We start from the raw sequence: 14,531 nt of genomic DNA on the forward strand, positions 1-14,531 counted from the left end.
GCTGACCCAAAGGAAAAAAGAGGTTCAGAGTAAGATTATGCTGAAATAAAAGGGTAGTTTTTAGAGTGCAAATAAGTTTAATTTATTCTCTCCCAACTCGGTTATATTGACTCCCTTATATTAACTTTAGGTCTTACTTTTCAAGCCAATGAATTTTCTCTGTTCCTTCTTGTGTTTTCTCAACAATGACGTCACAGTTTTGTCACAGAAATGTTTTGGTCCATATTAAAGGATGCTGAAGGTACAAGTTAAAAAGCTAAAATTGTCGGTGTTTGGCCGCATTAACCCACAGAGTCGCTCAGAATCAAAACCTCTTAGAAGTGTCTTGAAATATATTTATTTTGGGGGGAAAGTCCTCTTTGTTCAAGGACAAGTCCCTCAGCAACCACAGCCAGCAACACCTGGCCGTATCGAGAAGGATTTGCTGAAGTTCCTTCAGTCTATGAAACAACGGAGACAACGCAGCTGGAAGCTGCAAACAACATTAAAATGAAAACAAACTTAATATAAGATGTTAAGTTGTTGTGTGTAAATATGATGTCTTGGCCAGTCTTTTGCTAGCAGTGCCATTGTGCCTTCTGCTTATGTTAGCGCAGTGTGCTAGCGCTTAGCTCCTTGAGAACACAACCATTATTGAAGAGTTTGGCTTTTTTTCCAGCCATTTCTGCCTTGGGGAGCACATCCTCCACATACAGTCAGGCATGTTCTTGGCGCGAATGTTAGCTAACCCGCTAACAACGTCGAGGCCTTGCTTGCAAGACGTGTCCATTCATATTATTGTAGCATTTTCTAACTTGGTTGGATTGGCAAGTCTTTCATTGCTGATCAATTTGGGAATAAAAAGTTTCTGTTCTGGTAGGCAACGGTTTTTTCTGCCATCAAGCTACAAAAATGGCCGAATGAGTTGGAACAAAGCGCCTCATTGACATTTAAAGAGCCAACAGCAAAACGAGTCGAACAGGAGCAAAAGAGCGACTTGTGGAGCTGCGATAACGAGGAATCGGGACAAAAGCACTGCAGTTCTACTGTGTCTAGACCACGAATCCATGATTTAAATGTGAAAAGGATGGATAGGAAAGCATGAAGTAGCCTAATGTTCAGGAAAATTGTTTCACTGGGATATTCTACTCCCCTCGGTGTAGTTAGGTTTCCAGCCCAAATGTGTCATATGGTCGACTTGTGATTCTGTCAGAATATTTACATCTAAAAATAAGTCTAACAAACCTTTCACACTCCAACACTCACAAAGGCACCCGCATAAACACACGCACACGCACACACACACACACACACACACACACACACACACACACACACGCACACGCGCACACACACACACACACACACACACACACACACACACACACACACACACACACACACACACACACACACACACACACCTGTGCGCTTGCTGATGACCTCGACCAGAGTGGATGGGAAGTATCCCACGCGATCATTTCCCGTCCGGTTGTCATGGATACAGCCTTTCCAGCGTCCATCAGGATGTTGCTCCAATACCTGATAAGGGTGAAAGTTAACAAATGGCTTTTAGGTTCAAATATGAGAAGAAACATGTAACCGAGTTGTTTTTCAAACAGGCTAAACTGCCTCCATCCCTGGAGAGATTCAACACTGCAGCCTAATTGTTCCTCCAGACCCTGAGGGAAGACACAAGCGCAGCTTGGCTTCGTTGCAACTGTAATAAGTACCCAAAGGCTGAATTAATTCTCATTCATATTTATGGATATTTATGATGGCAACAAGCGCGCACATGTTCCTGTAAGATATGCTTGTAGTAAACAGGAGACGCTGAAGCCATTTCTGCTTTTGCATTTATTGATGTCCTCGACAAACGGGGCCGTTTCTACAACGGATTTCGGGTCTTTAACAAGCCTCGCATTCTGATTATGTTTCTCATTGTAGTGCCCAAACAGCAAACCCTTTTCACTATCAAGCTAATTTTTAGGATTTCACGACGGAGTAGTAGGTGTAGAAATAAAAAAAGGATTACATTTTCACCAAAAATGCTCTGAAAATCAGAGATTAATCTTTGAAATTTTCTGGAAAAAAAAGTGGACATTTCAAATGTCGAAGCACTGTTGCCTTGCAGCAATTCCAGTTATGAAGACATTCAGGTCTCACTCCTTCCTCTCAGCTCTAACATCCTCAGTGAGCTGCAACAAGTCGCTCCATTTATGTCAACCAATCAAAAAATTTAACATGCTTAACGGAAACACGGCATTTAAAAAAACACGTTTGTTGATAAAACTGCCATGGAAACATTTTTTTCACATCATGCAAGTCACATGATCAACAGCCAGATGTTTCTACTGGCTGAAACGACGAAGAAGACAACAGGAAGTGGTAAGAGAACAATGGAGGAGTGTGTATTTTCATGACTAATCGCGTCAACAAACTTATTCATGGGCATTTCTTATTAAATTTGAAGGCCACAATTGTGTTTTCTTGACATTTGCAGAGCATCAACAATATTTTGTGCCCGTCTATCATGGAAACGCAGCTAATGCCTTGTTGCTGCAGGATCGGGTGTTACCGTGATGACGTCTCCAGCTTTGATGTTGAGGCTGGTCAGGTCGTAGTTGTTGCAGTAATCCTTCAGAGCCCGGACCTGCAGCGCCGCTGACGCATCTGGGAGGTCACACACAACAAATTCCATTATCATCGGAGAATTCGATGTTGGGTTTTGTGGTTGTTATAGCACAGCTATGGAAGACGGCTTTCTCTGTCCGTCTCACCCCTCAGCAGCTGTTTTATCTCCCTGCTGGCTTGCGTTGCTGTGAACTGGTAAACGATGTCAAGCGCAGTCTGGCTGTAGGTGTTTCTGACAGCTGCGTTGATCCCACTCTGCAGGGCAGAGCAAGACACGTCAGGGCGTTTACATATTTATTCATTTAGTTATTTATTCATTGGGTTTATTTGATAGGAACAGATGCACAATAACACAGAGAAACTGAATAAAACAGCAGTCCCACGCCGGTATCATGGTGCTTATAGCGTCAGCTAATTTGCACCACCATGTGGGTTTTTCTAAACATTATATCTAAAAACTATTAAGAAATTAAATAGTACTAATAATGTAAACTGATCAAACATAATATTGACAACATAAGCCATGTGTCTGTCTGTCAGTCAGTCAATCAATCAATCAATCAATCAATCAATCAATCAATCAATCAATCAATTGTGAGTATCAGAGTGACATGGCTTGAAAATGTTGCCCTTATGTGTGTTGATGAGATCAAGTGCTGATAAAACACATTGATGCTTGCAGCTGTTATATGACAAAATGCACAATAATAAACTCAGAGCATATTTTCTCTTACACTGCACTATAGTTGTCTTAACAAAACTGAAAGCATAACGTCTCCTGTGCTCTGAACTCATAACTGCAGCTGTCTGCATGCACCTCGGTGACATCAGCACAACATAACCACATTCCCCTCTGGCTTCTCCTCCTAATTACAAACCGCATCTGATTTTTCAGCTGCAGGCTCAGTCAGGAGTGACGTTCTATTTGGGTTCTGCGGCATCAAACTCGGACTAAACGAACAAAGACGAATTGGGTGCTGAGGCGCTCCGGGGTAACTTCTCACAGCCTCTCAGAGCCGGGGTCCTGAATGTGCTGCGTTCTCACGCCAGAGGAGCTGCAGACATCCCAACATACGGCTGCTTCTGTTTTTCTTAAACCTCCGGGGCTAAACCGTCACTGTCACAAGGAGGCCGTTTGGTGTTAGCACAGCCTCTCTCATAGCTCTGACTCACTGAAGTCACAGGTATGAGCTGCAGGGTTTTTTTATTATTATTGAACATGCCTTCATAAAAAGGCAGCAGCATTAAAGGGGCAGTGTTATGTGTTTTCCAGGCACGTCGTGTCATTTAATAGCACAATCAAGTAATTATGTCACCGCAGCTGTTCTAAAAATGCTGCATATGTCAAATACGACTATAGAAAGGCCTCTGTCTCTTTAAGAACCTCCTGCTCTTTTTAGTGGCTCGTCTGATGAGCACAGAGCCACCAGGTGTTTGCGAAGTGCTGCTGGCTAGTCTGAGGAGTGCTACGTCCGCTCAGGTGTTTTGCACAACTTAATGGTTGCTATGAGAGACTAAAGGATTTCTCACACCTGCATGAACGAATCAAGGCAACACTTTGGGTAGCATTATAGCATGACTTATAGTTCAAAAAAGCTTACTTTTAAATGATACTGCCCTTGTAAGACAATGTCAGACATTTTCAGGGAAAATCTTGCAAACTTGTCCTCATTTATGGGATCAAATCCACAAAATACGTATTTGTCATTTTCACACATTTATTTTTGCACAAATAAATATCTGAATAGAATATTGTGCATCTCCCTTTACTCTGAGACCCGTAAATGTTTTCTATTGATTACAAGGAAATTAGATCAGCTTTGCTTCAGTATTTAGCTGTTTGGAGATTTTTTGACTGTTCTGCCATAGTAAAACGTTCCTGTCAGCAACACTGGAGGGCGCTATCCTCAGAATGAACACACCATGTAAAGTGACTCAGAGAAAGCAATTGTGAAAAGATATTAACATCTTAGCTTCCGGTTTAAAGATGGAACATTCAGAAGAAGAAAAAATTGACTTCTTTGTGAATCATGTATTATTGGCCTGTCTAACCTGGAAAATAAAATTTGAGACCCTTAAAATGCCATCTCAGTTGGTCAAACAACCCAATAAAACTGAGCCTAAAATCTTTGAAAAGATTATAAACAATTATATGCATATTTATTTAAAACCCATCAAAAAAGTGCTCAGGTGTGCCTGAAGACTTCATTTTTTTTTTGTCGTAATAGTCTGGGAATCCAAATATATATATATTTTCCATACAAATCTGAACCTGTAAAATGCCAAACTGAAGTTTCTGCACTTTTCAAGAGTAATGTTGTGTAAAAAAAAAAAAAAGATAAAAATGTATTTTTTTTCGGTGTGACAGGACAGTCCCAGTTTTGCAGTTCTTTCAAGGATTGTGTTGCAGTTCCGCTTACCTCCAGCAGGAGTCTCACCACATCCGTCTTGCCACACAGGGCAGCTTCGTGAAGGGCAGTGCCGGCTTTGGTCTGCCTGTTGATGTCAATGCCTGCCTGGATCAGCAACCTGACAGCAGAAGGCGACAGAGAGAGAGATACACACAGAGAGAGATGGGTAAAGAAAGAGAGAGAGAAGAAAAAAGAAAATGAGGGAAAGAAAGTTGAAGAGGGTTTAAATGAATGGAGAATATGTCCAGAAATGAACCGACGCCATACAGCCTGACACCTGAGGGAAAGAAACTCTGTGGTTTATTGACACAGAACAAGATGTGTGATGGTACACATCCTGTGTGTTATGAGTGTAACACATAAATGTTACACTCTGAAACATTTATGTGAATTTTGTGGAATGACATTTTCTTAAATATATATATATATATATTTTAACAAAATCTCTGGTGGCACGATGTTTGATAAGATGAAACAGACTGAATTTTCCAGCAGCAGGTGGGCTTGTTGTGAAACACAAAATGTGTGTTAAACAACTAAAAGCATGATGTCAAATACGGCAGAGGAGTTGTGATGCTGTGGGCCTGTTTCTCTTATAAACAAATAACTGTGTCCCCTTTATAAAAATGCTATGCATATCAAATGTGACATTTAAGAAAGTTGACTTTGACATTTAATGCCTTGAAATTGGGCCTCTGTCGCTTTAAGAAGCTCCTGCGCTTTCTGAAACTCCACCTTCATGAAGTCGTCGCAGCATTTCTAGCAATGTTGCACTGAGACAGCAGCTCCTATTGAGCACTCCATTTCCACCAGATGTTTCCTGATTGTTCCTGGCGTGTCTGGAGAAGCTCAGTTAGGGAGGAGCTTGAAAACTGCAGCTCCACGGAGGAGCTTCGTCCTCGAAGGCGGAGCTAGGTCCTCCCAGGCGTTTTGCACAGCTGAATGGTTGCCATGGAGATTAAGGGATTTGTCAAACATGCATGAAAGAATCAAAGGTATGTTTTATATGAAAGAATAACTTTCTAACATGATGTAATGCTCAAAAAAGATGATTTTAGATAATAGTGCCCCTTTATGGCATTTTTTTCCCCAGGGCTGCCAATAAATGTGTTCAGCAAAATTTAACACCCTGCAGCTCATCCGTTAGACTCTCTCCGTCGCTTGGCTCCAGGAGTTGCCACAGAATAAAATGTGCATCCCACCAAGTTTGCTCTGTTTGCTTATTTGCATTCTGGCTGCGAATCAGAGCAGGAGATCAATGCAACTTTTATCGCCGTTCATTAGACACGATGTGACAGCGCAGTCTGGTCACTGCTGGCACAGAAACAGAAAGCAAAAGGAATCTGCCAGTCTGGCTTTGTCTGATATTTTCTCTCTGACACATTTCAAGTAAAAAGAAAAAAAAACACTGAAGCCCAAAAAGCACTTGCTCCATCAACCTGTTCAAGTGGTATTGAAGACAGACAGAGGAAACTGTCATTTCTGCTTTAGTTTTCTTGAAGTAACATATTTTTGGAAAGAAAATTGAATGGTGCGACTAAGGGTTGTGCTGTATTAGTTTTCTACACTGTTTTAAAGGTTAAAAGTTTCATTTACATGTTTGCAGTGTTCTCCAGATTAGTAAAACTACAAACAGATGATAATAATGTTATCATTAAGTGTTTTATTTTATAAGCATGTCTGTACCACAGGTAGTTAGCCACAGCTACTGAGCATCGTTTACCAGTGTCACTTCTAGAGAGGAAGGTTCTGCTCCACCGGCTGTGACAGGCTTTAATCTGCCGCCCTCTGCTTCTCCTTTCTGCCTCTCCCATGTTTTTTTCCCTCTATGCCAGTTTTATCTCATATCATTTTTCACTGCAACTGAGAACGACATTTGTGACGGGATTTTATCTGCAGACCCATTCTGCTTTCTTCAACCTGAAGATCTGTGCTGAACACTGACACCATCGAGTTCCACAAAAGCGCAGACAATCGTGAGCTCAGACCATGGTGGAATGATCTGACAGTAACTTTATGAAGACAACATGGAGCACAAGGAGGATCTGCAAACACATCAGGTGTTTGAATATTTTCAGTCACAGGATGGATGAACACATCCCAGATTTTTCCACATTCAAATCTAAAACAGACACATGCGCACCTGATGATGTCTATATGTCCGTTTTTAGCAGCCAGGTGGAGTGGAGATGTCCCGTTGGGGTCTGCAGTGTCTCCCTTTTTGGGTTCCAACAGAGCGGCACACATGTTACTAGACAGCAACAACTGGACCACCTACACACACGAGCAAGAGATCACCAGTTAGCCAACAGTTTTTGGTTTTCCAACGATGTTCTCCAGACAAAGTGAAGTACAGCTCCTCACCCCGACCCTGCCGAATTCACACGCCAAATCCAGAGGCGTTTTCCCTGCGTTATCCACGATGCACGGGTTGGACTGGTGCTGCAGCAGCATCTCAGACTGCAGTGAAGGATGACAAACAAAAACACACAGGCATGTCAGAAAAAAAGCCAGGAAGATGCATACCAACACAAATATTTTGTTAATATCTTTTTTTTATACAAGTCCTAACTGTTAAAAATCCTAATTTTTAAAAATTGTTGCTGATGTGAGTTAGCGCCGAGGTTGATCCTCTGTGTCACTTACCACCTCATAGTGGCCATGCTGTGCTGATAGGTGCAGAGGGATCTGGCCCTCGTCTGATTGGCCATTGACAGACGAACCCGACTTCAGCAGCATCTTCATTGGCTCGGCCTTCCCCAGCCAGGCGGCGTAATGCAGCGGCCGCATTCCTGCGCCAAAAGGAACCACACAAGTCATGTTGGCTGAGTTTTGGTTTTAGGTCCCTAAAAATATGATTAAAAGCTTCGAAATAAATAAAGATTTCACTGCAGTGTCAAAACTAATCCTTTTAGTTTCAATTTGAGGACACTTAATTACATGTCAGAAATAATGCTTAAGGATGTTCAAGATCCTTTAAAATGATGTCTCAACAAACAGTGTCGGCGAACTGCAGCAAACATCTCCATAGCAACTGTTAGGCACAACTCACTGTGTGATGCAGGAAAAAGACATTTCTGTCACACCATCATGAACACACACATGTGGAGTTTGTTACACACTTCTGAGTGCTAAATGAGGCTAATGTTGAACTTTTTCTGCCACAAACACCATAAAACAAAGGATGAATATCTAGAAATCCTTAGTGTTAAGTACGGAGGAGGATCTGTGATGCTGTGGGTTTATCGGTCTTTCAATGGCCTAACCTGGGGAGATTGTGCAAAGAATGATGGTTAAATAGGTTGAAGTGTTTTTAATAAAATCTTAATGTAAAATCTTTTTACTACTAAAGAAACAGACCCAAACTAAAGGATGGATTTTTTTACATTTGCCAGTGTCAGATTATGCTCCTGTAATGAGATGAATTACTTTATGATTAATTTTACTTGTTTCTGTTTTGTTTTGTTATTTATTTTGGATTTGTCTTTCAGTTGCAGACTTAAATGCTAATGAGAATTTAAAGTTTACTGATCTTTGAACATTATTTGAAAATTGCATCAAAACAATGTAACTGTTTATCTCAATAACTAATTGGACAATTTACCATGACAGGCCTTTCACCATATTGATAACCAAGGCAGCATTGTAGTAGAAGTAATAAATACTGCCCCCTACTGGTGGGTGTTAGTCACTTACACTCAATGTTTTTGACAATTTACAGTTTGCAATGAACGCACAATTATGCATTAGCATAAAAAGATGCAGGTATCTGTTTTTCGTGAATTTTCACGATTGTGGAAAAAGAAAAACACTGGAGGAACTGATAAGTGAAGAGTTTTTGTACATCAGCTGGTTTCCTCCATACCTTTCTGGTCTCTGATGTCGACAGCAGCCTGCGACTCCAACAGCAGAGAGACCAGCTCCAGGTTCCCATTAAGAGCTGCATGATGCAGGGGAGAAAACCTGAAGGGGCGCACACACACACACACACACACACACACACGCACACACACACACACACACACACACCCACACACACCCACACACACGCACGCACACACACACACACACACACACACACACACACACACACACAGAGAGAGAGAGAGAAAACATCAAGAGGTCGTAGGGTCAGACAATTTTTAATATTTATACCACACACATCCATCCATCCACACCCATAAACGTACAATCACGGGTCACAGATAACGACAAAGATAGCATGACAAATGGATTTAATAGCAGGGGATTAGGGATCAAACATGTCTTTGCTGCAGAGCTGTTAAACAGGCCAGAGGATGGAGAGATGGAAATGCATAATGGAGATTTAACCCATTGCGTATTATCCTGCACAGGACTGTGTGTGTGTACATATATGTATTACATATAGATAATCACCATTTTCACCAACAAAGGCCAGTCATTTGTAGAAAGTGGGGATGTTTTTCTGATCTTACCTTTGCTTTGCACTTCTATAAGTTACATTTAGAGGTATTGTGTGAATTCAACTGTGGTTAAGGTTAGGGTTAGGTGGACCAGTCTGGTACTAGTAAGGGATAGCAATAGACTAGTAATGATTAGTGTTACGGAAAATGTCTGTGTTGGGCATAAATGTAGTTACTTAATTGAATGGAAGTCAAAACAAAGTCCTCAGACTGATAGAAGCACAAGGATTTGTGTGTGTGTGTGTGTGTGTGTGTGTGTGTGTGTGTGTGTGTGTGCGTGCGTGCGTGCGTGCGTGCGTGCTGCATGTGTGTGGGTGTGTGTGTGTGTGTGTGTGTGTGCATCTGCAGCTTGAGGATGCCACTGTCATGTCAGCTCTGATGGACAAACATGATGAGAAGCATAAGGAGAAAAAAGCATCGCATAACCCAAGGACAAAGATTGGCAAACAGAAATGAAATCGCCTCCAACAAACACTCATAAAAAGTGACAGCAAAAAAAAATTAAAAATTAAAAACTCCTGTCAGTTTAATATCGTACGTATCGAGACTGCTGCTCTTAGTATATGGTAACCATAGTAAAATCCCATTTTGAACTCAAATTTAGCAAAAATGTAACAGTAGCGTTTGGAAGTTCTTTTACCAATAAAAAGTAGACCTTCGCTGATTAGCGCTAGTGTCGTTTTCATCACTACTTATCATCCATCAGTGCTGGCCTTTACATAGCTGAAACCACTTTGTGTAAGAGGGTAAAACAGGATTGTGGAGGAGCAAAAGCACTAGGAGCATATTGAGGATAGTTCCAACAACGTAGCTTGTATTTGACATAACTTGTAATCTGTAAAAGCCTCCACGAAGGCTCATCCCTTTCACCCACTGCTGAGGTGAAATGCTGAGTTTTTAGTCCTGCCTATTTGTTTCTGCAATCAAAGGTAGATGATCTGAAAGTTATTAGGGTCACTGAGCTCAGCGGCCAAACTTATGTGTAGTGAAAAGAGAAAGTGATCTGAAAGGGGCAAATGTTTTTTCAATCAAACTTGACTCACAAGGTCGCGTGTCTTCTGTTTTGTAGATTTGCTGCTATGTTTAGCCATCAGAAAGATGGCCTCCTACTGTACTTTAGAATGCTCCTGCACAGAGACGATGGTGTGATCAACTCAGGAGTTGTTTTCAGGTCAAGCTTTATATCCATGATCGACACAGCTAGGTCAGGACTGCTGAACATGTGATGCAGTGACGCAATCTGACGCAAAGAGAGCAGCAGGAAGAAGAGGTCTGAGTAATATCCATCCACCTAGCATCTAGTAGGAGCCACTGATAGGGAACATGAGCTGGGTTCAGACCGTCGTGAGACAGGTTAGTTTTATCCTACTGATTATGTGTTGTTGCAATAGTAATTCTGCTCATTATAGCCTCTGGTTTGTAGCTACTGAGGCTACAAACCAAATAATCTTCCCTCCAGCACAATGCCTGCAGATCTATTTCTGGTATGCTGTTCTTGTTTTTCCCTAGAGAGAAAAACATACCTTCACATTTTCACCAACATGAAGATGCGACAGAGACGACCGCATTGAGTAAGGCTGTTTGAAAGACTGTTTGGAAATGCCTTCATAACCTTCTCCAGTTTGATGGGCAGCTATTTATTGCTTTTCTCAACTCATTGCTAATGTCTTTTCTCATTGGCGCTGAGCTAACACAGTACTGAAAGCTCCGGGACGGAAAACTGCAATAAATTTATACTTTTATAGCACTGTCCTGTTTTTGATTTCGCTCACTCCACAGATTTGATTGGTGGCACCTGTTTGCTACAGACTCTCACAATCATACGTCACTAAAACAGACATAGCTTTTCACACACAAATGCTTCTGTATTTTGCGTTTTTGTGAAATGTCCCACACCTTCACAAAGGCCGCATGTACCTTAGTTTAAAAAAGACAAACTAATTCAATGCCAGCTGTTAACTGGCATTGAATTGCAGAACTGCAACCAGCGGGTTGCAGTTCTGCAATCAAGCCGTGTGTGTCTGTTGTGAAACAGTTAGAAAACTGCTGAGAGAGGCCTTTTCACTGACGGGCTGTTAGGCATCCTTTCAGGACAGTGACATCCTGCCATAAGGATGGAAGGATCAGGGAGAAGAAACGCTGGAGTTCATAGACGTTTATTTTGGCTTTTCATCACAGCAGCTCCTACTGACTGAATCTGGAGATGTTTTGTCAGGTGGAAATGTCAAAGAAGAGGTCGCATGTGCGATGAATGGAGTCGTTCTCCGGGCTTGCCGCTGCCTGGCGACCGGAAACAACCAAATGCAAAAATAAGAATGGCTGACATCAGCCTGTTTGCTTGACAAACCCTGACAACACTGGACAGCAACCTCCGAGGAACCGCAGCCAGACACAGTTTCAGCAATGCTGCATTGTGCAGCACTCTGTTTGAAAAGTTACATTTTTTTACCAATAGAGTGTAAATGTAAAACAGAACATAGGCTAAGGCCAAAATGATTCATAACAATAAGAAATTTGTATTTTAAATTTGTTTGTTTTGTTGAAGTTTGCCTCAAAAAGGAACATAAATGTTTCTCAACAAATAATAATTAAGGTATGAACTTTAAAAGGTTAATTAAGATAAACTAATTACATACATCTCAATGCATTAGAAATGGTAACATATTTAATCAATTTTGGTGTACATACAAAGGTTCCTGCTGGAACCTTTTAACTGGGCTAAACTTCTGCATCCAGATGTTTAGCACAGCTGAACGGTTGCCACGGGAGATTAAAGGATTTCTCAAACATGCGTGAAAGAATTAAGACAACACTCCAGGTATGTTTCTGATGAGGGAACAAAATTGTAGCATGATGTAAAGCTCCAAAAAGTTGAGGTTGCATAACGCTGACTGCACAAACCTCAATTAAAAGTAAGAGAGTGTCTGTAAAACCAAAAATACTTTAAAGTTTCTAACTAAGGGAGTCAGAAAGCTTCCTCACCATCGTCTTCAACATTTGAACTCCAGCTGTGGAGAAAAAACTTGAATAAGACTGTTTTTTTTTTTAGGTTTGATTATGTCAGCATGACGGATAGCCCGACACCAATTGACCCCCAATCAACTTGTGTCAAACTGACTAAAGATTGTTTCTTTTAACAGAGGAATCTGGGAACCTCAAGCCTCCAGAGTCCCTCTGATTACCGTATATGACTAACTTTATAAAAACTGTCAGCTCGGCTGTTCTGCAGGATGGATGACAGGGACTGTAACGCATTCTTGCATGGCAAGGGTTAAATCTTGGGGAAAAATGCTGCATTTCTCCATTGGACTCACCTGTTCCCTCCAGGGTTATACAGGGATTCCTCCATTTAAAAAAAAACTTCCAGCGTTTCAGCTGGCTGCAGGTATTTTGTAAAGTAGAGAGAGGTCTGTGCTTTTGCCAAGTTGTAGAACATGAAATGCAACATTTATCCCCTACACCTTCCTTCTCCCGCCTCACTTTCTCAAACACCCTGAAAGTCAGACCGCTTATGAACAAAGCTCTCTTCTGTGTCTCATCTGGCGCTTCCTTTCCAGTCGCTCCCTTGCTGTTCTTATCTTTTTCTATTTCCCTCCTCAAACCCATCTGATGCTTCCTGTTCCTGAGGCCAGATTGGGACACTTGAAACAGCAAATGCAGACATTCAGTGTTTCATGGCATCTATTGAGCTTTAAAAAATGACAAAAGAAATATTTCCTCCCATACAAGGTCAACATATGGTTGGGTTGCATTACAAACAATAGAAAAAAGGAGCTTTAGAAAATTATGAACAGGGTCTCACCAGTGATATTAGTAACTGAATATACTTAAACTAACATAATCTTCTTGAGTTAAAGCAAAACTATGTCCAGCTGTCTTGGAAGGATTTTTCTCATTTCTCCTCAAGTCTCCAAAAGCACAGTTTGCTTAGAGGCTCAATAAGATTTAAGCAATTATTTAATTCAATTGTAGAAATGTATCAGTCAGGAGAAGGGGATAGAAACAATCCACATGGAAATTTTAATGCCAATGTTGTGCAAAAAAGACCACGTAAATTCGGTCTGCTTCCATCTACTGGTTTGGAGCGAATCAGCCAGGCTACACAACACGTGATTACATCAGCTGTTGACTACGCATGGCTGTAGTAAACGGGTAAATGTTCACCACAGCAGAAGTTTTTTGGCAAACATAAATTTCCTTTTCAGCAAATGAATTTCCAAAAACCACGTCAAGCGAGCGCACAAATGTTTTAAAGAAACTGAGGACATTATTTCAGATTTTGCGGCTCCCATCGACATTTTCTAATGCCAAACTTCAAAATGCTCATTAAAAAAACACATCGATGGAAACACAACTAGTAACACGCACACATTAATACGCTGATAACATAGATCAGTAAGCAACTTGGGTTGAAGCGCCTTGCCCAAGGGCACATCAAACCTATATCCCTCTGGCTGGAAAACAACTGCTCTACACACAAGGTGTGTTTTCATTACGGATCTGCACAAAATTTAGTCAACAGTGAACAGTGATGTTCAAAAGCAACAATTTTGCAATTAAAAACCCATGTGAATAATTTTATTCATGTGAATAAAAAAATGATACACCATTTTCTTCCAACTACTTCCTGTCACTTACTTCTTTATGGTTTTCACCAGCGGCAACATCTGGTTGTTGATTGTGCGACTTGTGTGCTGTTTTCGAAATTGCCGAAATTGCCAAGCACTTTTTTTTTTAAATCTCAAATTGCGCAACTGCATTGCCAATAACAACTCAACGACAGTTGCCCCAGATTCAACATTAATATCAAAACAGGCAGCTAGCGCCAGGCTAACTGATATAAAACACCAAAATCAGGGTAAGAATTTTCTGTTTCACACTCCTATCAGTTAAACAGAGAGAAAATGGGATGTTTAACTTGCTGAAGCGACTGAACATCTAAACGTCTGCGCTCCTGAAAACCCTCTGATGTACTTGACTTGTGCACACTTCCTGCAACTGTAACAGAATGAAGAGTAACAAATATCCATCCTCTCTCTCTGTCTCTCTCTCTGTTTTAGTT

General features: G+C 41.1%; 1 protein-coding gene across 7 annotated transcripts in view; it reads right to left on the reverse strand.

Annotated features, from left to right (window-relative positions):
- Positions 1-14,531, reverse strand: part of caskin1 (CASK interacting protein 1) — a 91,153-nt gene that overhangs the window by 25,642 nt on the left and 50,980 nt on the right. For all 7 annotated transcript variants that reach the window (XR_008606360.1, XM_055036237.1, XM_055036236.1 and 4 more), the window contains exons 3-10: positions 8,890-8,987; positions 7,671-7,816; positions 7,389-7,484; positions 7,168-7,298; positions 5,034-5,142; positions 2,760-2,868; positions 2,558-2,652; positions 1,404-1,521 (exon numbers count right to left, since the gene is read on the reverse strand). Coding sequence is in view for 6 of the 7 variants with exons in the window: in XM_055036237.1 (XP_054892212.1) it covers positions 1,404-1,521; positions 2,558-2,652; positions 2,760-2,868; positions 5,034-5,142; positions 7,168-7,298; positions 7,389-7,484; positions 7,671-7,816; positions 8,890-8,987 (902 nt within the window). In the remaining variant the exon portion in view is untranslated. The remainder of the gene's footprint in view (positions 1-1,403; positions 1,522-2,557; positions 2,653-2,759; positions 2,869-5,033; positions 5,143-7,167; positions 7,299-7,388; positions 7,485-7,670; positions 7,817-8,889; positions 8,988-14,531) is intronic.

The sequence above is a fragment of the Poeciliopsis prolifica genome, unplaced genomic scaffold, assembly GCF_027474105.1.
Source record: "Poeciliopsis prolifica strain line A6 unplaced genomic scaffold, Auburn_PproV2 SCAFFOLD010, whole genome shotgun sequence".
Classification (NCBI taxonomy): Eukaryota; Metazoa; Chordata; class Actinopteri; order Cyprinodontiformes; family Poeciliidae; genus Poeciliopsis; species Poeciliopsis prolifica.